This window comes from Girardinichthys multiradiatus, chromosome 9 (genome assembly GCF_021462225.1).
Source record: "Girardinichthys multiradiatus isolate DD_20200921_A chromosome 9, DD_fGirMul_XY1, whole genome shotgun sequence".
In the NCBI taxonomy this organism is placed as follows: Eukaryota; Metazoa; Chordata; class Actinopteri; order Cyprinodontiformes; family Goodeidae; genus Girardinichthys; species Girardinichthys multiradiatus.
Window position 1 is genome coordinate 5,857,266 of NC_061802.1, and position 24,926 is coordinate 5,882,191.

General features: G+C 37.9%; 1 protein-coding gene across 10 annotated transcripts in view; it reads right to left on the bottom strand.

Annotated features, from left to right (window-relative positions):
* The window catches only part of LOC124873635 (discs large homolog 1-like protein), a 170,944-nt gene that overhangs the window by 18,385 nt on the left and 127,633 nt on the right, over positions 1-24,926 (bottom strand). For 8 of the 10 annotated variants that reach the window (XM_047374398.1, XM_047374399.1, XM_047374403.1 and 5 more), the window contains 3 exons: positions 24,583-24,739; positions 23,811-23,913; positions 5,797-5,911 (listed from right to left, as the gene is read on the bottom strand). In XM_047374398.1, the coding sequence (XP_047230354.1) occupies positions 5,797-5,911; positions 23,811-23,913; positions 24,583-24,739 (375 nt within the window). Of the gene's footprint in view, positions 1-5,796; positions 5,912-10,678; positions 11,029-23,810; positions 23,914-24,582; positions 24,740-24,926 lie in introns of those variants that run through there. The other 2 variants (XM_047374408.1, XM_047374407.1) reach the window with 2 other exon arrangements.

The window sequence follows — 24,926 nt, forward strand, 5'->3', positions numbered from 1 at the left end:
ATGGGTTACACTCTATATGTTTGATATAAAAAGTCAATTTAATTTAAACTTTACTGTGTAATTCCTATGTGGGAACCAGTGAAATCTAATTATACAAGTAAAGGGGCATGCATTAATTACTGCTGTGTGCAACACAGTGACCTTAAAGACTGCAGACACTAAAAGTGCAAATGTATGCAAATGCTATGTATGTTCAGCTCACAGGCTAGTACTTGAGTATACAGTATGTGCAATCATTTGAAGGCTGTACATAGCAAGGTAGAGGTTGGAGGATGCAAACATGAAGCTCAGGGTTGAAGATGTATGAAGTAACAAACCTCACAGCTCTACATGTCACCAGCAAAGAAATTATTAAACCAAGAGAGGCATCTGCAAACATCCCGAATGGTTTTAAAGTGAAACAGCCTCATTCAGGGATGTTGTGTATAATTACTAAGGCTGCTGTTATAAACATATTTCTAATTCAATTACCTGTTCTCAGTTTCACATATATTTTTTCCTAAGTACAAATCTCTAAAGTATCACTCCAGAGGGAGAACACACATTAATTACAATAATGTGTGACAGAAACACAATTACATTGTTAAATAAGCTTCTGTAACAATTATGGCTGACTAGGATTTCTGCTGAAATAAAAGATTACGCCAGTGCAGTTTAACTTTCCACTGAATGGTCACATGGGATTAGTGCTTAGGTGGCTTTATTTTAGAGAGTGAAACAAATATCAAAAGAGAGTATATAATACTTCTGTGTAAGATTGAACAATAAATTGAAACAAAAATATCTGTTGTATAAATCTAAAGAAGAACGGTACATTACTTGATAAAATTATTTTACTAATTTAGGTTATCCATCCATTCATTTGGTTTACTCGCTTCTTTCGTACAGGGTCGTGGGGGAGCTGGTGCCTATCTCCAGCGGTCTTTGGGTGAGAGGCAGGGAACACCCTGGACAGCTTCAGGGCTGCACGGTGGCACAGTTGGTAGCACTGTTGCCTTTCAGCAACGTCTTGGGTTCGTCTCACAGCCAGGAGTCTTTCTGCATGGAGTCTGCATGGTCTACCAGAGCATACATGGGTTCTCTCCGGGTTCTCCCACAGTACAAAGACAAGGTTGATTGGTTTTTCTAAATTGCCCTTAGGTGTGTGAATGAGTGTGTGATTGGTTGTTTGTGTGTTGCCCTGCAATGGACTGGCGACCTGTCCAGGGTGTACCCCGTCTCCTGCCCATAGGCAGCAGGAGATAGGCACCAGCTCCCCCATGACCCACTATGGAAGAAATGACTGACTGACATTTAACTTTATTGTGGATGTTTGTACTATGCATACAAGTTCAGGGAAAAATGCAAAGTGCAAAGAGAAAAATGGCATCAATAGAATCTTCTTATTAGGAACAAACATTTACAAATATTGAGCAATTTGGCCACAATAACAACAAAAAGAAAAACAAAATCCTTACCAATTTTCTTTAATTTAATGTAATAGTTTAGACTATAAGGTTGGAATTGGACATGTCTGGGTTTTTCAATCTGACAATAATCCCCAACAGTCATCAATGCTGGTTTTGGTGTAGATTAACACGAAAGTGGCTGTGACACGCTTTTCACACAAATGCAGAAAAATAAAACATCTTAATATTGAAGGAATTTACATTGTATTACTCAGTAATTTACATATATATTAGGATTAAGATACAATAAGCATATTTTGCTGTTAAATATTACAAGTCTCCAAACTGCTTTGAACAAGAAACCTCTGAATTCGCAATAGAAATTATGTCAGAGGTCAATACTTACAGACAAGGCAGAATGTTAAAAGTAGTGTATTTATTGTGTGTGTATTTAATTGATGTAGCGAGAACTAATCCGTCTTTAGTGAATTATTTTGGTTGTTGTGGTTGTTCTGTTTCCTGGTGGTGTGGTATGATTCATGCAAATTGACTCCGGCCGGTTGAATTAGATGTCCATCCGCACGCTGCAGCACTAGTGCTCTGCCATCTGATGAAAGCTGACTTTGTTCTTCTGAATCTGCTGTCTCTCTCTGTGATAGTGACTGAAATATATCTAAAGAAATATCTGTGTTGCTGACCATTGTAGCAGCAATCAGTTTACATGCGGGGGTTCCCCTTCAACGCCATAAAAGAACACAACAAAATTGCAAAGGAGTAGTATGGAAATGCCCTTTTAGTGAAATTTGTGACCATATATCAGAACAACTCTTCATTTCAGTGGCAATAATTTACTTTTTAAAATGTTTTGTCGATGTTTCCTTTCCATAAATGTAATTGGATTTATCATGAAAATTCAGTGTTATACGCACCTTAAGCTTTTGGTGTTCCTAATTACTAACCTCAACACTTATTAAGTGTTGAGTTTAAAATTAATGAACTATGCATGTAGGGAAACCAACTGATAAAAAGAGGTAAAATACCCTGCACGAATTATGCCGGCACTTTGCTGATGTCTACATTAAGAGCACAGTTTCTCTGCAATTTATCACTTTCTGTGCATAACATCAGATGCACTCTATGTCCACTATGTTTAACTGCATTGTTCCATATGAATAAAGTATATATTAATAAAAAAAAAACATCAAAAGCCTAAAATTACTAAGACCTGCAGGTGATGAACTTTTGACTGGCACTTTATTTCAATATAAAACCAAAACACCAAAACTTTACAGCAGTTTCTACAAACATCCAGCACCTATAAGTCTGACCCTCAATTTACCAGATATGTGAACACGTGAACGATTGAATAACAGTTAAAATCTTTTTTAATTGTAGAATTTGTAAGCCAGTATAAAATTATGTATCATAAAGCCTGCCTCTTGAGTTATTTTAAAATCATATTGTCCATTGGGAATAAAGTCTGCAAACAAAAATGTCCCTTTTCAGAATACAATGAGCTTCAAATATACCACAAACCCCAGTTGAGAATCTATGCATCATGATTTGTTTTGAAGTTATTGAACCCTCAGGCCCTCGCAGGTTAGTATTGATTGTAAAACATTTCTGTAAGGACTTTTAAATATTCCCAGCTTTTAAAGCCAAATATTGAGAAACACTGAATTTAAAGTTATAGTCACAACTTGCACCAACTGTTGCCTCTTCAGGTGAACTGCAGTGTCAACATATTGATCCATGCAGAGTGTTTAAAATTGACCAAAATGGAGTGAATTTAAAATGAGTTAGGTGAGAAGAGAGCAGAACTGGGGTAACACACACAAACACACACACACGCACGCACGCACACACACACACACACACACATTTTACTCAGAGGACAGCTCCACAGACAGTATATACATTATGTCACTTTGTGTCAGTGACATTTCCACTGAGGCTAGGGAAAAGGTTAACCTGTCTTGTCCACACAATGCAGTTGTACTTGGTACAACTACCCCATACGTTCAGACATACACACAGCAGCTCAGGGCATCAGACACCCCAAATCTGTCACATACCAACGGCAGCAGCTTTAACAATTATTTGCCTGTTTCACATTTTTTTTGTATTTAAAAGCTGATTGCTTATTTTTGGCAGTAACAAGATGCAGAACGTGTTTCTATAACTATTTATTAGATGAGTTATGAGGAAATAACAATATTCCACCTTGAAGAGATCAAGAGGTCCCAAGATAGCTGCATTACCCATGAAAATCCTCTTTGCAAAGTCTTAAGCTGTATGGTCAAACAGATTATCAGGTTAAAGACCCAATTCATGTCATTACTTATGAGCTTTTATTCCGCTTTAAAGTAGTTGCAACTGTACAGACTCAATCAATCGCTCCACTCAAGTATGGAGGACCAATCCTGCTATAATTAAGAATATGAACAGAAATAAATAAATAACTCAATAAAACAATTACTGGGCCAACAAGTAGCTAGACACATAAATTAGAGTGCCATTAAATTTTGTATATTAACGACTTGCCGGAATGTTACATAGCACTCACACCCATAACACTACACACCCATCATACACCACACAGCAAGGAAACCTGCTGCCAAGCAATGACAAACGAAGGCAACCCCGCTGGATTCCCAAGGACATGATTTGCTGATAAACTGAACATGTTGCACAATCAGTTGAAGCCCTCCTGGAAAATATAGAACAGTTTCGTAATTAATTTGCTTTTAATGTGTAGATAGAGACCCTCCAAATATCCAGTAGGAATTCATAGATCTGCAGTGTAACAGCACATTTAAGGCAAAGTAGGATCTTATGGGTCCCACATGGTTTTCCCTTCATCTCTGACATGATGCCCCAACTCCACCTTGAAGCTGTTTAAATGCTCTGCATCATTGGTTGAACAACCTGTGCAAGCAACTGTTCTCTGTGATAAAGGTGTAAAAGGAGGCACAGAGAAGCATCTTACTGATGCACAACTCCCAAGTATTCTATTAGTTCCCTCAGCTTAAAACGTCACAGAAAACGTTAAAAAAATGTGTCAAGAAAGTTGTCAAGAAATAATATCAAACATGCACCTCAGCAAAAAATGACAAGAGGACTGGAGAAAATAAAACATATCTTTATTAAATATTTTGGTTACTTTTGTCTTTTTAAATTTTCCCTATTAGAACAACAGTTTTTTTTTTTTTTGTGTTGAGATGTTCAGGTTTTTACCAGCATTTTCCAGCTGTTCAAATCAAAATTTCTGATTAAAATAGTGCCTTTTCACTTTTATGAATATGTATTATGTATTTGGCCTATGGTGAAATCCATGTTTTAGAGTTTAGTCCTCTTCTGTGCAACATGAACAAAGATAAATACAGGGTGAGAGAAAACATGTTAGCATCTAAAGGCTTGAGGTTGGGTTGAACTTTCACCTCTAAGCAGCACAACAAAGCTAAACAGTCAGAGCTACAATATAAAAGTTTAGACGAGAGGATATGTGTGTTTTAGGGCCATTCCAAGCTCAAAACGTAGATCAGAAGCTGTGGCAAGACTTAAAAAACCAATGTTTACAGACGCACAGTAATTAAAGTTAAAAGCAATTGAAAGGGCTGCAAGTCTGGATGAAACACCAAGTGTATCTTTCCACCACGTACAGTGTAATGGGTGGTAAGAGAGGAGAAAAAAACTGTTTTAATTTTATTTACTGTGTTAATTTTAAGGCTTTTCATACATTTTTAAGAAGGGTTTCAATAAGTGTGGAGGGCAATGTAAAAATAGTCTTAGTACTCTTGTCTGTAATCAGGTTATCAGAAAGTTTGTAATTATTCAGAATAAATTAACGTACCTTCTATTTTTATGTCATAAAAATGTCCCTCTGTAATTCCAAATGACAAAATTAAATCACTGCTTCTCTTTCGCAGCTTCCAACTAAAATACATTTGAAATGTTTGGTTGACTTGTAAGTCTCGGTAGTATCTGTTTTCTGGATGATTTATCTCCACAGGGCTGTGATGTGACATGTGTGAAGGATTCAAATAAAACAATACTTGTAAAGAAAGAATATCAAATATGTTGCTTTAAATCTCCCATTGCCTCTGAAACTGCTCTGCAGGGGCACGCAAAGGACAAATGTGGGGATTCAGAGAAGCCTGAATAACCAGGACAGGCAAGGACAAGACAGAGGACTCACAGGAAGCTGGCAGCACAATGGATGTATGTGTGTGGTGCTGCATTTACCATAAAATCTAAATGTGATTTTTATAGGAGATAACCCTTTTCTCAGCATTATACGCTCACAAATAAGTAGAAAGCTGAGATAAGACGTTTTAATAGTTGTTTCACAGAGAAGGGCACTGGAGAATCTGTAATTTCTGTGTGTGACAGGTTAGTTTTACTGTACCTGATGTAAAGTGTACGTTTCTGTGTGGAACGGAGAGATGTGGAGCTGGAGCTGACACTGCTGGTCATCATTTGTTCCCTCAGGTCATGGATCTTGGCCTCGAAACGACTGTACTCTTAATACAGAGGCACACAAAGAGAAGTAAGATTGTTAACCCCAGAGAAGTCTTCTTTTACACATTTTCCTTAACAACAACCCATTACGTCGTGTAATTAATTATTCATGTAGGATCTGGCGTAAGATATTTTTTTACAAAATACCTGCTGCTCCAGATTGGAAGCAGCAATTTATGCACTTCAATCATTTCTGCTCAGAAGATGAAAGAGAACAGCATGATAGAACAGAGCCTTAAGGGGGGTGGAAGATGGTTCTTAGTGATAAACACATTTCCACAAATGACTTCAGTGCAACAAGAAGTTTAAAATTCATTAGAATTCCAAGAATGTTTCTGCTCATTTTCAGAAGCACGGAGGATGCCTTAATGTGCACTTGTACAAACACAGATCATCTGCGGGTATAATCAAAGACAGTGATTTTATCTGGAAATTAACTCCTTTTAAATTAAAATTTTATCTTGACTTGTATAGAAAGGCTGGTCAAATGTGCAATACCACTGAAAGCCAGTCGGTGTATTCCCCAAAATGGTAATTAAAAAACTAAATAATTACAGAAATGCAGTAATACTAGAAGTTATGTCAATATTCTATGAAGGACTCTTAATGGCTGGTCAGGACTCGAATTGCATTAATTACTGCATCAATGCAGTGTGGCATGGAGGCAATCAGCCTGTGGCTCTAGTGAAGTCCATGGTGACATAATGACAACCTTCAGCTCATCTGCATTGCTATGTCTGGTGTCTCCCATCTTCCTCTTCAGAATTCTCCATTTATTTGCTATTGGATTTTGGTCAGGCTGGTTATACTTCTGCCGGTGTGGGCAGGTGTCCAGAACTGCTGGAAAATAAAACCAACATCTCCAATATTCGACATAACAACAGTAGCAATAATAAAAGTAGTAATAATAGTGTTAGTACTGGTATTAACAGAACTAATAAAAGCACACCACATTCCACAAATATGATCACTTCTTGTTATTGAGTCTACTAGCAGAAGGTATAAATGAGCGTCTGAAGAGCCCTGTCCGGCTCCTTGGCTGAATGAGCCGCTGGCTGAAAGAGCTGCCCAGCTGCCACAGTTCCTTATAAAGATGGTGAGAAAGGTTAATCAGGGTATTTCTTTTATTTAAGTGCTCTAATGTTTTTTGGTAAACTGCTGACCTTCGACTGAATAAACTGCAGTGATCCAACACAGGCAGAAACTTCACAATGGACCTCAAGAAACTTGGATTAGGTGCCTCCCTAGTATTCCTCCAGACTCTGGGACCTTGATTTCCTAATGAAATGCAAAATATACTTTCCTCTGAATATATCAATTTGAACCGGTAAGAACCTTAGCCAAGAAAAAACACTTCTGATCTTGTCTAAAGTTCAGAAGTGGCTTACACAAATAATGTGGCAGTTGTATTCAATGTGTAATGTCTGGTGGCTCTTAAAACACTGACTCCAGCAGCAGTTCACCCCTTGTAACTCTTGTCCAAACTATTAAATGGAATTAGCCTGACAAACCTCTCAAGGTTGCAGTTGTCCCTGCTGCTGATACACTTTTTTCTACCACACCTTTTCAGTCCACTCAACTTTATTGTGGTATTTGAATACATCACTCTTTAAACAGCCAGCTTCTGTAGCAACCTGACCTTTTTATGGCTTACCCTCCTTATGGAGGGTATCAATGAATCTCTGTTGGTCAACTATCAACTGAGCAGTCTTCCCAAATATTGTGCAGGTCATGACCAAAACATTTACGTTTTAGAAATAATTTTTTATTGACCTTATCTAATATTCTACATTTGGGTATAAGCCACAATAATAAAAACTGACAGAAACATGTTAATCCTTAATTATGTTTACTTAACTCTGATTAAGTCTTATATTCTCAGATTAGGTATAGCAGTTTGTAGGCAGTTCATATTTCTGAGCCATGGGAAGCATAGAACAAGGCTATGATTGTCCATTGCTTTTAAGTATGCTTCTTGCTTCTTGCTCTCTCTCTCTCAACACCTAGTTAAATCTGCTGTATAAACAAGTATGGAGACTAAAATTAATGAAATAATGAATTTCACCAACACATATGATTCAAATGGGTGCTGATGATCTGGGTTAGATAGGTCTGAATATCACTTTATGAACTGCTATGGGAGGAAAATAGGTGAGTTGTAACTGAAAGGTCCTATTAAAAGCGAGTGATGACTTCAGTGACATTCAATTGGCTCAGCATTGGTTTGATGTAGCATCACTGGTGCAGTGTTGTATGAAAACTCGTTAAACTTTTATTAGTTCTTTGGCTGAAACCTGAATAGATCCACAAATATAAGAGTTAGATCTGGGAATATTCAATCATCAAGGATTAGAACATGTTGGCGATCTGCCACATCACAGAGATCATAGGATGGTTTATGGGGAACATTCTCTAGATTGTCTATCTATGCTCTTACCCAGAAACATTATACTTTCCTCTTTTTCCTTCAGTTTCATAGACAAGCTTCTGTGTTGTAAAAATGTTTTTCATTGTTTCAATTATGACAATGTAGAAACTTTAGAAATACAATTTTGTAAGTATTACCACAACTGGCCCCTGGGATAAAGCCAGTTTTGTTCTCCTACGCAGACCCAAGTTTCTTTTATGCATGCAAATTCTAATACATTGATAGGTAGGTACACATTAACTTAAAAAAAAATATAGGCTCTATGTACATACAAAATGAGTTTTCATCTATACAAATAAAAAATCTACACAAAAGGACCAAAAGCATTTTTTTTAATATGAAGGGCCTGGGGACGTGAAGCAATTGGCTAATGCCAAATAATGTAACTTTTAGCCAGACATATGGAGTTTTTAGAATGAACTAGATTGTCTGTTTTCCTTGTTTATTTCAGCTGTAATGGACTTCGAGGACTTCCAAGGTTATCTTTACACTCAGCAGGGCATAAGGATCCAGCACATGTTGCCCCTGTTCACCTATTGTATTGACAATAGATACAGCTTCCTTCGAGCCTGCACTATAATAGCCTTAAGTATACACATAATTAGATTTTCTAATTGAATTATATGTTCTAATTAAATAAAGCAGCGTAAAGTTTTGTTTTTCTTTAAGAACTATGACTTTACATAGAACTGTGATACGTTTCTTTTCCCTATTGTCCATCCCTAATATCGATACACTTCAAAACAAACCTTTCAGTTTAATTGACAAACAAAAATGGGCAACTGGTTAGCCAATCAGCACAAAGTGCAATCATTTGCTCATGCTCTCTGCACAGTTGCCCTGTGTTTCAGGGTCCTTCTGCTGCGTGCAGCAAAACACTCAAGTTTCTGACCCAATTTTTCTAGTGGCAATAAAAATGTCATTGTGCCTTTTCAATTATAAATGCACATCAATTATGGAAATGCTCAAGGTAGAAGGACTAATTATATAAAATGTGTTTGGATATTGCAGAATGATTGCTCTTTTGATAATGGGACGCTTTAAGCAGAAAAACAAGGTTTCATCCATTTTACCACTGAGCTCCCTTGTACGGATTGCCATATTTAAATCCAGAGCTGCTGAGCAAAAAACATATGTGTCATAAATCCATGCTGACTGTCTCCCACTCTGCTCAGCACCACACAGCTTCCCAGGAACTCCTGATGACAACCCCTGAAGTAATAAGCCCAAAAAAGCTCCCCTCTGAAGGATGTCCTTGTATGAGTGTGTCTGACCCATTACTGTGGACTACACAATCTAATTAACCCAGAGTAATTCAATCACACTCAAGGTACAAGCGGTCATGCATTTGCACACTGGCTCACCAAGCCGCACACTCAGCAGACGTATTTGGAAGCTATAGATCTTGATCTTTACAAAATATTTCTTTTTACCTTTAATCACATCTTATATAAAGATGCATTTCTGCTGTTTTCACACAAAATGCATTTTTAATTTCATTTTATACAAACAAGTAACCAGTGCGATACAGGTCAAAGGAATAGATCTCTGAAAACTTAAAATTGTCAGTGAAAGGTGGTTGATGAGTTGTAATTTTTCTTTAAAATGGAGTGGGGTGTTAATACATTAATTTGCTCTTTAGCAAGAAAGGGAAAAAACAAAATGACATTGTGCAGAAACACTTTGACTTATTTTTCTCTCAAACTGTTTTGCGATCCATACCCCAGTCTGGCATTTTAGAGATTTATTCCATAATTTGCTCTACTCCATCTAAAAACTGATGAATTCTTCTACATTTGTTTTAACATAAATCTCCGAGTCAAACAACAAAACCAGCAGATTGGAACTTTTATATCATCAGCATTAACCTGACAAAAACAACAAGAGGGAGGGTTGTGGAAGAAGAATGAAGAGAATGATGAGAATGAGTGGGAACAAGTACAGTTTTGATTGAGAGCAGCTAAAACATTTCTGATAGACTTATAAAAACGGAGTAAAAAAACTGTTCCTCTTTTGTTATCTAAATAACAAATACAGGGCTGCAGCTAAGATTTTAATCACCTGACTTTTTAGAACCTGAACATGCCCTGAAAAGGATGAACACGTAAGAGCAGAATTTGAAGCTGTATGTTTAGCAATTCTTCTGTTTCTGCTGCCTTAAATCAACAATACAAAGATAAAGCAAAAGTTCAGAGTTATCACTCTTTCTTGCTTGTCCTGTAGCTTGTCTTTCATGCTATGAAACACCCAAAATTGAAAAGTCACATCCACAAACACAGATGTTACTAGAAGCAAGGCATCAAACTGTAAATCAGTTCATCTCTGTCTCGGCTGTACTCACACACGGCTGGCAGACAGGCAACCTCAATGTCCAAAACGTGATACAGGCACTGTGGCTTTCGGATCAGAGTTGGACTGTGCGAGAGAACGGTTTGATTCTCAGAATCCAGGGATGTGGATGAGAAGAAACAGTGGAGATGCTGGAAACGCCAGCTCCACGTTGGAGAGAGAGCGCCAAAGCGCAGTATTGAGAGTGCCTGAAAGAAAGTGTGTGTGTGGAGGGGGTGTATGCAGTATGTATGTGACACAGAGAGGAAACGAGAAAAAAAATAAATAAAATAAAAATTGCATTAAAATGGGTCTAGTGCTGCTTAGCTGCCAGAAACAACAGATGCTAACTCTCTATTCTTACTCCACTCCTCTTTCGCAATCTCTCGTTCACTAGCGTGTTTATTTTGCTCCTCCCCCTCTCTGACAGCAGCTTGCTGTAGGGCGGGGAGACACACACACACACACACACACACACACACTGACAAACAGACGCACACAGTGTTTCCTCAGGTCACTCAGGCAGGAAGCTGAATCGGTGCCAGGCTCTCCTGCCCTACTTTGGCCAGGGGAATTGCTTCACCACCACCACCACACAGACACACAAAAAGTCTTGACCAAGCATTTTGAATACTGATTCTAGGAACTACAAATAGAATCTGAATTTATAGATCTTAAATGGATACAATTGCTATTTTATGAGCTTCTGCCTTTTAACTTTCAACTCCGAAACAACCCATTAACAATACCAGATATTAAGTTTTACACTGTCAACATACATCACCTCGAGGCAGCCTTATCTGATTAACAGAACTGAGATACACAGAAAGGAGGGAGACGACAAGACATAATGGAGAGAAAGAGTGATGGAGAAGTGAGAATGAGGGGGAGGAGGACACTGTGAAAAAGAGAAGGGGGAGGCGGTGGTGACAGAGACAAATGGCTCTGGGGCTCATGTTCCCTGCTTCCTACGTTTACCTTTCCTTTCCTCTCCTCTCATTTTCCCAAGAGGAGCATTGTTTCTCCGTTGAACAGCTGGCATTTTCTGCATTGTGTGCACCTTCAATGCTTTCAGGCAGGAAACCTCTGGAGATGGGCAGATCACACCTTCTGGGTTTTGTGCATTGCACCAATATTTACCTTTCAGTTATCTCTCGCTGTTGTTGATTATTTAAACATCTCTTGATTATGAAGGAAAACATTTCTATGGGACATATTTATAAACGTCTCTGTTTAAACTTTTAGCTTGTATGTGGAAGCTATTCATCGTTTTACTAACTATTGGGCATCGGACAAAAGATTAGAAGTGTTGCTTACAAATTTACTTGAAATACTTGAAAGCTGCTGTTCCTAATCCCTTATCTTGGTATATCTAAAAGGCTAACAAATGTATTTTTTGAAAAAGCAAATTCTTTCCTGTCTATGAAGTGTTTCACTTATATGCACCTCCATTTTGTATTAGGAATAAAGGTGTAACATTTACAGTGTGCTTTTCTGCAAGGATGGAGTAAAAGACTGTGGCTGTAGTGTCGCTGGGTCGTTTTTTCCTTTCTCCATACTTAGTGACAGCCTGATCTTGGAAAGAAAGTTCAATGTAATATGTACAGTCTATAAGGGCACCCAAATAATCAAATAATTAATTGAATTATTCAAAAAACAGGATAAACGTCTTCAAAAGCTGACCTCGACATTTTACATCCCATTAGCTGTACCATCTGGCTTTTAGGATTTGTGTGTTATTCTGGACACAAATCCAAGTTTTTTGCTTCTATTTTGAAAAATATTGGTTTGTTTTTAAATTCACTGCTGTCATTTCCATTTTGTGGTTGCTACATTAGGACGTTTTGTGCTGCATGGGTGTGTTTGAGAATTTGAAGTTCTAACATACGAACTTCTAAGTAAGAGCTGCACAATATATTATCCCAATATCAGTATGTGAATTAATTTGATTGCAAATGACTTTTTGGAATGCAGCTGTCATGAAAACACACTTTGATTCCAATAAGATATACAGCCTGTTGGATGAAGAATCATTGTAATAGATGCCCACTCGTCTCAGAAAATAATGCACAAGGTGCTAAAGGTCACGGAGAGTGTTGAAATCAGTAATACTGCAATTTCATATTTATTTGTGGTGAATCTCTGGACTCTGGACTGGCGGACTGGGGTGGTGGTCCCTTCATAAGAAGGGTGACCGGAGGGTGTGTTCCAACTTTAGGGGGATCACACTCCTCCCTGGCATAGGCCCTCCTGATAAGGCCTATGAGAGGGTATTGGAGAGGAAAGTCCGGCCTACAGTCCAACCTCGGCTTCAGGAGGAGCAGTGTGGTTTTCGTCCAGGCCGTGGAACACTGGACCAGTTCTACACCCTCTGCAGGGTACTCGAGGGTTCATGGGAGTTTGCCCAACCGGGCCACATGTGTTTTGTGGACCTGGAGAAGGCATTTGACTGTGTCGTGGTGCCCTGTGAGGGGTGCTCCAGAAGTACAGGGTCGGGGGCCCTTTCATTGGGGTCTCTGTACAAGCGGCGCACGAGTTTGATCCACATTGCCGGCACTAAGTCAGACCTTATCCCGGTGCATGTTGAACTCTGGCAGGGCTGCCCTTTGTCACCAGTCCTGTTCATGACTTTTATGGACAGTATTTCTAGGCACAGCCAAGGGCTGGAGGGGGTCTGGTTTGGGGACCAGTGGATTTCGTCTCTTCTTTTTGCAGATTAGGTGGTCCTGCTGGCCCCTGCGGCTGGGATGAAGAACAGCTCCTCCAAGTCCGAGGCAATGGTTCTGGACAGGAAAAGGGTGGCTTGCCCTCGTCAGGTTGGAGGGGAATTCCTGCCTCAGGGTGGAGGAGTTCAAGTATCTTGGGGTCTTGTTCACGAGTGACAAGGGACAATGGAGCGGGAGATCGACAGACAGATCGGTGCGGCTGCAGCACTAATAGGGATGCTGCCGGTCCATTGTGGTGAAGAGAGAACTGCTCCTCCACACCGCTGCGCCTCCACATCGAGAGGAGCCAGTTGAGGTGGCTCGGGCATCTATACCGGATGCCCCCTGGACACCTCCCTCGGGAGGTATTCCAGGAACGTCCCACCGGGAGGAGGCCCAGGGTACTCTGGATGGACTATGTCTCTCGGCTGGCCTGGGAACGCCTTCGGCTCCCCCGGGAGAAACTGGAGGAGTTGTCTGGGAGAGGGACGTCTGGGTTTCTCTACTGTGTCTGCTGCCCCCGCGACCCGTTCCCGGATGAAGCGGAAGACGACAAGTACGAGTACAAGTGCGAGTACAAATATGAGTAAGAGTATATGGTGAATCTCTACCTTTAAGTATTTACTTAGTAATGTGGAGAACATACTGCTGTTATAAGGGATCATAGCTTAAATTATCATCTAACTTAATGTACAGTGAAAAGGAAGAACTTTGTTTGTTAAGGGATAATAAGTTTCAGTTGCAAGCATGTTGGTTTTAATGGTTTAGCTGTATTGAAAAACGTTATTAAAATATGCTAGGTGCTTAGATTACATTGTCAAATATGCTTTTCAAATAATTAAATTGAGTTAATGATCATAGTTAATGATGTGGCCCTTTAATGAAATCGTCTGGCCATCCCTCCCCATAAGCCTCTGGTTGCAGAGTCAACCATTCCAAGCGTTCGACAAGCAAAGCTGTATCTGCATATCATTGCATGAGAAAAAGTAATGGTATTATTAAGTATTTGCTACAATATTTGCAACGCACCAGCATAAATTTAGTCTCTGTCTAGTTTTTGTAGTGTATTTGAGTTGTGATGGTAATGCTACAGAAAGTTGTCCATGTCCCAAAAACATGTGGTGGCCTGACTTAGCTGGAAATAACATGACTTATGCTAGAGAATCAGACACACAGAAAGATGATCATGGGGCGTTATTAACATAAAGCCACGTATCTTTCTACATCAGAGACAAAAATAAATAAATAAATAAATGAAACTTAAGTCTGATCGTGTTCTTAACCTGAAAAAGATGAGATGAGCTTCCTCCATAGGATGGCTGAGAGATAGTGTGAGGAGCTCCATTATCCGGGGGAAACTTAAAGTAGAGAGGCTGCTTCCCCACATTGAGACTTTTTACTTAAAGGTGTTTGGGGCATTTGATCAGGATTCCCCCTGGGCACCTCCCTTTGGAGGTTTTTAGGGCACGTTGCACTGGGATGATGTTGCTGGGGAGAGGGATGTCTATGGCTCCCTTCTGGACCTGTTACCCCTGTGAGACAATCTTAAATAAGCAGAAGATGATAATAATGTAATAATGTCACAATATTGATACCTACATTAGTTGTCAAAAATCATTAAATAAACAGTTCAATTTTAATTTTCTGAGTATAGTTCATTTTACTTACTGCCCTTTAAATGTTCTTTAAGCATCATTTTCCATAAACACAAAACCCCATTTCTACTCCCTGGTAAGTCTGTCCTTTATATTATAACATGCATCTGGGACTATAAGGTCCTGGTTCTAAAAATATCTGTGCTGGTACTGAGGCTCATCAATAATTAAACAGTAAGGCAGATCTTTGCAGGTATTGATTAGGATGATTAGGTTGCAAAAGAAATAAGAAAAGAAAGCTAACAAAACAATGACAATCATCTTTATATGTTAGCCAGGTTTCAGAGTCAAAGCTGTGAATTAAGGTTTAACTCAGCATCATTGTCACACAGCAAATCTCAAATCAGTCATCGACCCACTACAACTGATGCCTGAAATCCCTGAGATCACATTTGTGTGGGTGGTGAGTCAGACCATTACCACAGAAAGCAGAGAAACTGGGGAGAAAATGAGCTGGCAGGTGGAGAGGAGGAACACTTTCAAGAGAAGAGCAAAAGGAGAAAAAGCATTTTACTTATCTATTTAGTCAGTTTTTCTGCAACTTTACAATTAAAAACCAAGACTTTAGCAGCTATTAACCTGCCGAACAACAATTAATGCACAGCACACACATCACACCCTGGCACATATGCAAAGTTTAATAAGCAAGCTAACAGAAGTGAAAATAATCCCCTCTGCAACACCTCAGCTGACAGAAACCACCTCTGTGTCTTATTTGTGTGTGTGTGTGTGTGTGTGTGTGTGTGTCTATATGTATAACAATGCGTGTCAGTGACAGCAGTGTGTAATCCCAAAGACTAAAACGGCATTACAGAACAACATCAGGAAACTTAAAGATGTGGGAGAATATAAAACACAAAGGTGGAACATCTAGTCCTTATTTTGCAAACAAGATATTCTTGTGATTAGCACTAACAGCGTTTGTACCAGAAACCTGAGAACAGGGAAATGAGACAGGAACAAATAGCTCTTAAAAGAAAGTTTAGGAATTTGATTATAATCCCTTTTAATTGGCTACAATCTCCCTTCCTAATCTACATTCTTTACATACATTGGATATCCAATTTGGCAACATGTTTTATAAGCACAAAGGCTTTGAGCTTATAAAATTTCATTCTGTTTTCTAAAATGTGCCCTTCTTATGCACACAATAAATTATAAAACACAGCTGCATCACTGTTGCTTCATTACATATAACATTTCACTTATTGGATCACTTGCTAACCATCCATCCATTTTCTTTGCCCGCTTATTCTGTACAAAAACAAAAAACAAAACTCCATGCAGAAAGACCCCAGGCTGGGAGAACCCAAGACCTTCTTGCTTGCTACAAGGGCATTATACACAGCTGCCTCCTTTTGTCTAATAGACATATGTGCAGTGAAAGCTGTGTTTTGAAAAATTAATTGCAAAGTGGAGTGACATTCCACTTTATTTATTTAAAAAAAGTTACTTCTTTTGTCTAAAGGGACAAAAAATACATTATGTCAACAAGAATTAGGTGAAGATCATAAAAGCATAAGCAGATTTAAAAAACTTATTAGGATTTATTATTGGTTACATGCCCACCTACTACAGTGGATCCTCTCCTTCACAGTTTGACAATCTGACATGAATGTCACATTAGGGTTGTCTAGACCTTTCCAGCCTTGAGATGAGGTGCATAAATGTATATATCCTACTTTAAATTAATTTGAACTGGTCAAGATGCAATGTAGAAAATGTAGGTTTTAGTTCTTTAAAAGAAGGAAAACAGCAGTTAAGATATTAAAAATGCATCACAGTCCTTTGTCCTGTCACATGTTTTATTGTTAAAGCTGCTGTAGCTGTAACATGTGCTGTAAGGTAGAAATGTGGTATTTTCAGAAACATCTAAGGCTTGTTTACAAAATGAGTGTTATTTTGTCATCTTTTTAAATAAATCAAAACAATTATTATGTTTTTAATGAATGTTATGTACTAATGATTAGTATCAGTATGCCTAAAATCAGAAAAACTTTGACATATATCTGTTAAAGAATGTTCACATAAACATACATTTGTATTTGTTTTTACCTGAACTAAACATGATCAGGAATGGCTGCAGTGCTAACTCAGCATTAAAGGATTTTACACACAATCACACTTCACTGGATGTCTTTAAATAAACACAGATCTACATCTGCTGCATTAGCTGAAATCAGCCACCTGTCTCTTTCTCTGTCTCGCTGTCGTATGTGGACCACATTCAGCTCTGTGTTGTGCTGTGCTGGGTTTGGCTACAGTTCCATATGTAATATAAACAACAGGGGGAGACCTGCTCACACAGACACTTTTCCTCTCCTGCTGATGGAGGTTGTTATGAGCTCATCTCTTTTTGGCAAGAACTGTGTGTGAAACAGAGGGAGAGCTGCAAGCTACCTCCATGAAAATCGTACAAACATGGACCTCAGATTAACACACGCACCAGTGAGGAGCTGACCAAAACCCAGCATGGACAGAAGGTTTGATGCAGAGTTCATTGGACAGTTACTAACTCAGTCTGTAGGAGTGTCACGACGCAGACACACAGTCACCTCCTTTAGAAGCATTACTTTAAAAAAAACCCAGTTTAAGAGCAAGAAAAATAAATGCAAAAATAAGACCTTTATGTCATTTTGAAAATAGTTGTTTTGATATTACAGGGACACCTCTGAGAATATGAAGTATATTTAAAACATTAATTTAACTTAACTAGGTAGTTGAAACTAGGGTACCTACAGTAATTTTGAGGAACACAGAAGGTGGAACTCTAAAATACATAATGAGCTATGAAGTTCTGGAAACAAGAAGAACTATATTACTCGTTTTGACCCTGAGGTTGAAGTAAAACAAAACCGGAGCCCATAAAGCTGGCATTACAAAAGATTCCAACTATCTCAGAAAGGCTGAGTCTAATTACAAAGTTCATTCCAACTATTACCACGAAGGATCTTTGCCCATCGAGAGTCATAGAAAATCAGGGCGGCTGGTTGTGGTGTGGTCTTCCCACTACAATGATACTTCACTGAAAAGCCGATCCACACGCACTACAGCAAGACCAAAGCAAAGTGATGACATCACAAGGCAAAACTGTGCATTTTCTGATGAACAGCAGCTAGCATGTTGTGTGGTCCAAACAAGAGCCGTGAAGGAGAGTCTAGCATCTAGAATCTAGCAGAGAAAAAGCAATCGTTAAAAAGGATTTAGGATTCTGTACGTATGGATGCAAAAGGTGAGGCATTTATGATCGCATCTTGGCCTTCTGAATTGTAAACAATCGATTTGTCAAGTCCCTAAAGAGTCCCACACGGTGTAGCTTTTTATTTGTATAAAGATTTATTTGTATTTAAACATCCAGGGTACTTTCTCAGAATCTATTGAATATGATATTTAAATTTAGATTTTCTTAATTTTGACAGAGGCTTTGGATTACCCCTTTGTTACTGAGCAAACTGAAAGAATTTTACATTTTCTTTCGAGCTCAGTAGTATGTGTTAAAAACTTTCATTTTCTACTGTTTAAGAGCTTAAAGCACTCTCTGTGGCGTTGATTCTTCTGAATGCTCCACAGTAAATCCTGGTGGTCCAGATGAAATTCTGAGGGTAGCACTTTCTTTCAAAAGCAATGTTGTGTTGTAATAAAAGTCATGATTACCATTATGTTTCATTATTATAGCATCATTGCTGGGTTCAACATATGACATCTTAGAGGTACCTCTACTTTGCTACTGAGGCAAAGCAGTATAATGAACAGCATGCTTATTCTAAATGAAACATGCAATGCAGGTTTTCGCTTTCAGATATTATCCATCTTAAATACCCTGGTTAAAATCTTGACAGAAAATCTTTGCGCCTCATCAGGGTTAGGCTCAGAACCAGGATCATTGCTGACCAAAGTGCTGTACAGAGGTACAGCAAATGACAGCAAAGTGCAAAAGGACAACAATAAAAATAACCCCTCCCCATATCTCTCAGGCTGTATTAAAAGCCAGTGAGTACAGATGTGTTTTTAAATGAGACCTAAAAACATCTGATGTGTAGGGGCAGTTTATTCCACAGTTTAGGGGCTACAACCGTAAACCTCTGTGAACCAGCCTGGACTTTGGCCCTTAATGACTCACATGGAGCAGATTTTAAACAGATGACAAGCAAGTGTTCTCCCAATGATCAGCAGCAAAACCATCTGTTCAGACAACTGTTCATAAGTCTATTTTTATACTACTGCTACACAAGAATATAATTATCACACAGTCACGGACTATAAACAGAAAAAATACTTTGTAAAAAAGTTGTAGTTATCAATTATTCATAGATCACCAAACCATCTTTATCAAATTATAACAAATTATTAAAGAATTCAACAATTTTAGCCTTCACCAGCGCTGATCAATAATTGTCCTGTCAAAAGCTTACAATTAGTTAGTAAATGCTCCAAACCTAACCTCTACAACAGATTACACAGTCAAAAACACCCATAGGTGCGAAAGCTAATACTGAGGGATGAATAATTAGTATTAGTAGTTAAGTATTTTCAGTCAGGGGAAGCAGAAGTAATGTTAGAGGCGTCTAGAAAGAGAACTACGTTTTCTACTTAGGCATGTTGGCTGGATGCCATTTAACTTTAACAGGAAGATAAACCTTATCAGAGAACATAGAGGCTGAACAAAGTACACCAACATAGCTGTAAAATCCTGTTTAACTGGAGAGCTGTGTAACAACAACACACACGATATGATGTTGCTTCTGGTTCTAATATAAATAATCAATGGTTGACTGCAGAAAGGTGACAATAAATGAATGAAAGATTTAATACTTCTGATTGATAGTAAACAATTTCTCTCAAATATGAAGGTGGACAAAGTCTGAGCTAAGTACAAGTATTATTAAGGTTTAAAATGTTTGAACATTTTTTAAATCAATAGACCCCCTCTCATTTAGTCTTTTCAATTAAAGGCAAGTTAAATGGAGTTTTTTCTGTGCAGTGCTTAGAGTAATGAAGTACTGCCCCTCCTCCACCTATTTCTGTGCACTGCAACAACTGGTTGACAGAAGGTTTTGAAACATTTCCCATCCTTACAAGAAAGACAAATTAATTTACCGGGAAATATTTCAAATCATGAAAATTTTAGAAAGTCATTGTCTGGAAACTAAAGAAGTGTCGTCTATCACTGCTATTAAAGTATTATTGTTTCAAAACTACAAGGTGTATGTTGGTCAGTAGCTGACTGCAGCTAGCTAACTGAGCCTATACCCTGACTAATTAAGCAACTAACACCAGCATGTTATGCTTCTCTTACACTCTAAAAAGCAAAACATTGCAAAGGTATAATTATCAGCACAATGAGCACTTTGTGGGTGTTTGCGTAGCACTAGGTATCATAACCAAAATTACAAAATTATATAAATACATAATAAAATTATAAAAGATAACATTATGAGGGATGTGATAATTAATGTTAATGTTACATTATTTTAGGGGCAGTGGGAATCATTGTTCCTTTTCTGTTTTAAATTTAAATAATACGATCATGTTATCCATTTTTGCTTTTAAGTTTTGTATAAATACCATCATACTATGAAATTGTGTTAGTTTTATGCAGAAATCATACTGGGAGAGTCTCATACCAGTCCATGCCTAAGTTGAAAAAATACGTTATTTAATTTTAATGAAAATCTTGTGACACGGTAAACTTCTGTTTAAAGGGTACAAACACAAGTAAAAAAGCTAGTGCACTATAATCTGCCTTGTAAAGGAGTAAAACAGTTAAACTTTAGATCTTTTTGGTGGCGTTTTATTTGTTTAAAACCTCTGTCCCTTAACCTGGAGGATTTTATTGCATTTAAAGATTTCCAGTAATGTAGAGAGAGACAGTTCTGAAGCCTAGTTATAGTTTTGAAAAATATCTAGGTGTTTTATTTAGCAATAAACAGTTTTTTGAAGACAGTTACATTTTCAAATTATCCAGAAAAAACAAAATATATGCATGTTTAGTAATTTATATTACTTAGAAGAGAAATTAGAATCACTTTAGATTGGTATCGGCAGGTCAGAGCCTTGCACCAATCAGCCACAAATGTCTGATTGGTGCATCTTTACAAATTATTGATGCAAATAAAATTTGAGAACTAAGATGGATTTACATCATTTAGTCTTAAAAACATTCACCTTTAAATTCACTCAAGCTAGGATTTTATTGGTTTTCTAGCAAACACACTTGGTGTCCTGAAGTTATTAACATTTATCCAAATACAATGCTTGTTCAACCATTTACTATTTTCTGATCTATACACGATGTCTTTAACTATGATCTATAGATACTCTTCTTGTTGTTCATGATGTTTGCTTAATTTAAATCATTTGGACCATGATTTGCTCTGCTTGATACTGCGGGAGCAACATTGCTGTAAGTTTAACCTGCATGCTGTCTTGTTTTTAATGTTCAAATCCTAGTGATTGTTTTGCATGAGATATGATGGATGAGTCTTAGATCTTTTATTGTTGTTAACTTGTGATGTTCTACTGGAATATTTGTAGCTGACAAATTCTCCCTTATTTCCTGGAGCCCTTCACACTTAAATCTTTCTATATGAAGGTCATTGCTGCAAGGCTAAAAAACAACAGACCCCCATGAATTTATGATTTAAATAAATGTTTCAACTCATACAGGCAATCAGACATTGCTACTATAGGCATTTGCAACCATAGCCCTTATTAGTGTTTAGAACAAAAAGGTCTATCAGGCAGTTTTGTAAACATTACTCTGTCTTGACTTTACTCTTTCAAGATGCTTATGAGCTTGGAAAGTTAACTTTAAAAGAATTCATAACATCTGAAAAAAATAGATTAAAAAAAACATCATTGTAATTTTTTATGCTCAGTTTAATCCACTCAATTATGTATTCACATGACCATTTATTATGGTCTCCTAACAAAGGACATCTGAGACCAAAGTATGCCTAATTTGAAGGACGATGGAGGAAATAGTGAAAACCAAAGATAAAAAGTTGAAACTGTTTGAAAGTTTGAAACTATTAAAACTGCATAAACAACAAATAAAGAGGTGGGTTCAAAGTAAAAATCAAAGTAGCTTTCAAAAATAGCGCACTCTATGTCCTGTTTTGCTCTAAAGTGTTACACATATTGACATAATGAAAGGTCTCTTGTCAGCAAAAATAGTCTGAAACTACATTTTTTACACAAATATGATAAAGCAAATTAGAATATGTCTAGTATTAAAACCTATTATATACAGTAGCTTATCTATGGGGTAAACTTAAGCAAACAGGAAGAAAACCAGCAATCCTATGTCTTATACTGGGCCATTACCACGGCAAGTACTGGCTTCTCTGGCTGAATATTTCATGATTATCTCACACAAACACATCAAACACAAATCTTCCTCCAGAAGAAACATTCCAGCAGTAAATCATAGCTTATAGGGCTAAATGCAGTGCTACCATGTCTGTGTGTGTGTCCATTTGTAAACTGATTTACAAGTGTGTGATCTATGTCCATACCCTCTAAACCACTCAGTATTTACAACCTGGTTTCCTAGGTTACAGCCTTTTCAGTTACCCCCAATGGACTGACCACAGGATGGTGCTTTTTCTGCACCTTAATGAAAGTCTGTAGCAAGGGCAATCGGAGATTTTACTTTTGGCTGTGTTTCCACCTTAAACACCTCAAACATTAGTCAGAATGTTAGAACTGGCTTTTGAACTACAGTCAGGGTTATAGTTCAGGTCTGGTTCGAACAGGATCAAATATACACACCTCTACTAATATCTGCGGAACTTTTTCTTAGTTGCACCTCGACTACATACTTGCTCTGCCATAAGCTTCTGGCCCAATTCTTGATAGGTTTGACTACTTTTGATGGTAAGATTGGTGAAGTTCATTTAGAACTTTAGTATCTGAACATCTGAACCAAACTATAAAACTGAGGAAGGGAAACTGATTTTGGTGTTCAGGGACAGTGCAGCAAGCATTAGGGCTCAAGCCTGCCATGAACTAAAAACTGCTAACACACCAGCATTCTGATAGATAGATATGATAGAGGTCATCAAAAGTAAAGCAAGTACATATTGCCACGGACTGAGCGGGTCCAGAGTAAAACGGAAACTCCAGCTGAAATTTGCAGTTCTCCACAATGACAAGCCATATGCCTTCTGGAATAAATTTTTACTATCAGATGAGACAAAGACGGACCAATTAAGTCATGGTTACAAGCAATATGTTTGGAGGACTCAAACAAATGAGTATCAACTGCTAAGCATGCTAAGCATGGTAGGGGAATCATTCTACAATGAGGCTCCACAGCTTCCAGAGGCAATGGTGAGCTGCACAAAATGGACAGAAAAAATGAAGAGGGAGAAACTATCTCAAATTATTCAATTTCAAATCAAATCGGTTGGTTCAAATTGAAGGTTTAAGTTTTAAGCGGCGATCCCAAACCCAAAATGATGCGACATTCATGCACGTGATGAGAGTATGCTAACCTCCCACCAGAACTGTAAATTTAGATGTTGAAATAATATTTTATGATTAATTGGATCTTTTCGGATATAAATTTAACATTTTTGTTTATGTTTAAAATAATATGAATTAATATTAATGAAACCAATACAAATTGTTAATTTGAAAAAATTCCCACAAAGAAATATGACTTGTCCAGAGGACCCAACAGTATATACAGACCTATGACAACACTAATTATATGGCATTCAACTCTCCTACATCAAAAACCTGATTTAACGGCACTGTTTTGCACATATTTTATACTTACCATCAGGTCTATACTGAGCTACAATGGTAACTGTTTGTCCAGCATTCTTCAGAGCTGCAGCTGCCTGTTCATGTGTTGCACTGGACAGGTCCACCCCATTCACCTGCACATACAAATACAGACAGTTTGAATCCAGATCCTAACAGATTCTAATCTTCAAAGTGCATCTTACTGGGTCAGTGGATCTCACTGATGCAATATCTATATGTTTTGTAAAGCCCTGTTTAATACATCAAAAATATTCTCCAGACTGCACATGCATGAATAAATAATACCATAATTCTGCAGGGATATTAAGCACTTCTGCAGTCTGGGGATTATATTCGTCTTGAATCGCGTCTTAAGAAAATTAAAACCATTTTTCATTTGAGTGGAGCACAACATGCAGCTTCAACACCCACACATCACAAAATATGGCTTTAACAAACAAACAGGGCAGCCAGCCTCAACGCAAACAACTATTGTCAGTCAAACAGGCTGCAGTTAAATAAAACCGTCATCAATTTCCAGATTTCTGTAGATGTTTAAAATAAATTCATAGAGGAATTCTGCAAATTAAAAATATTCATAGTAACTGGAAATTCTTATTTTCTTATTTATGACAAATCATTAATGTAAACAGGCAGTAGAACAATATACAAGGGCTCTTGAGAAGAATAAAATCTCAACAAATTCCCTTTATGAGCTGCTGCAAAGCAGTCCTAAAAGTAAAATTGTTGCAATTAATAATCATAACGGTGTTTTTTGTCAACCTTATAATCTTAGCTCGTACCGATAGGATGCGGTCTCTCTTTCGGAGCTCTCCACAGAGATCAGCTGGACCTCCAGCCAGTATGAAGGAAATGAAGATCCCCTCTCCATCCTCCCCTCCAACGATGTTGAAGCCAAGACCTGTGGAACCCCTCAGCAGAACAACTCGCCTAGGTTCTCTGGGAGTAACACAAACCACACACAGAGCAAAGATCTTAAAGTAAAAATAAAACCTGTAAAACCACAGTGATTTTTCTACATTATTAAGCAGTAGCAGCATGCCATATGTATAAGACTGAAAAAGTGTCATGTTGATGATATGGTTCATTTCAGATGCAGAAAGTATAATTTCACTTTGATGTTATT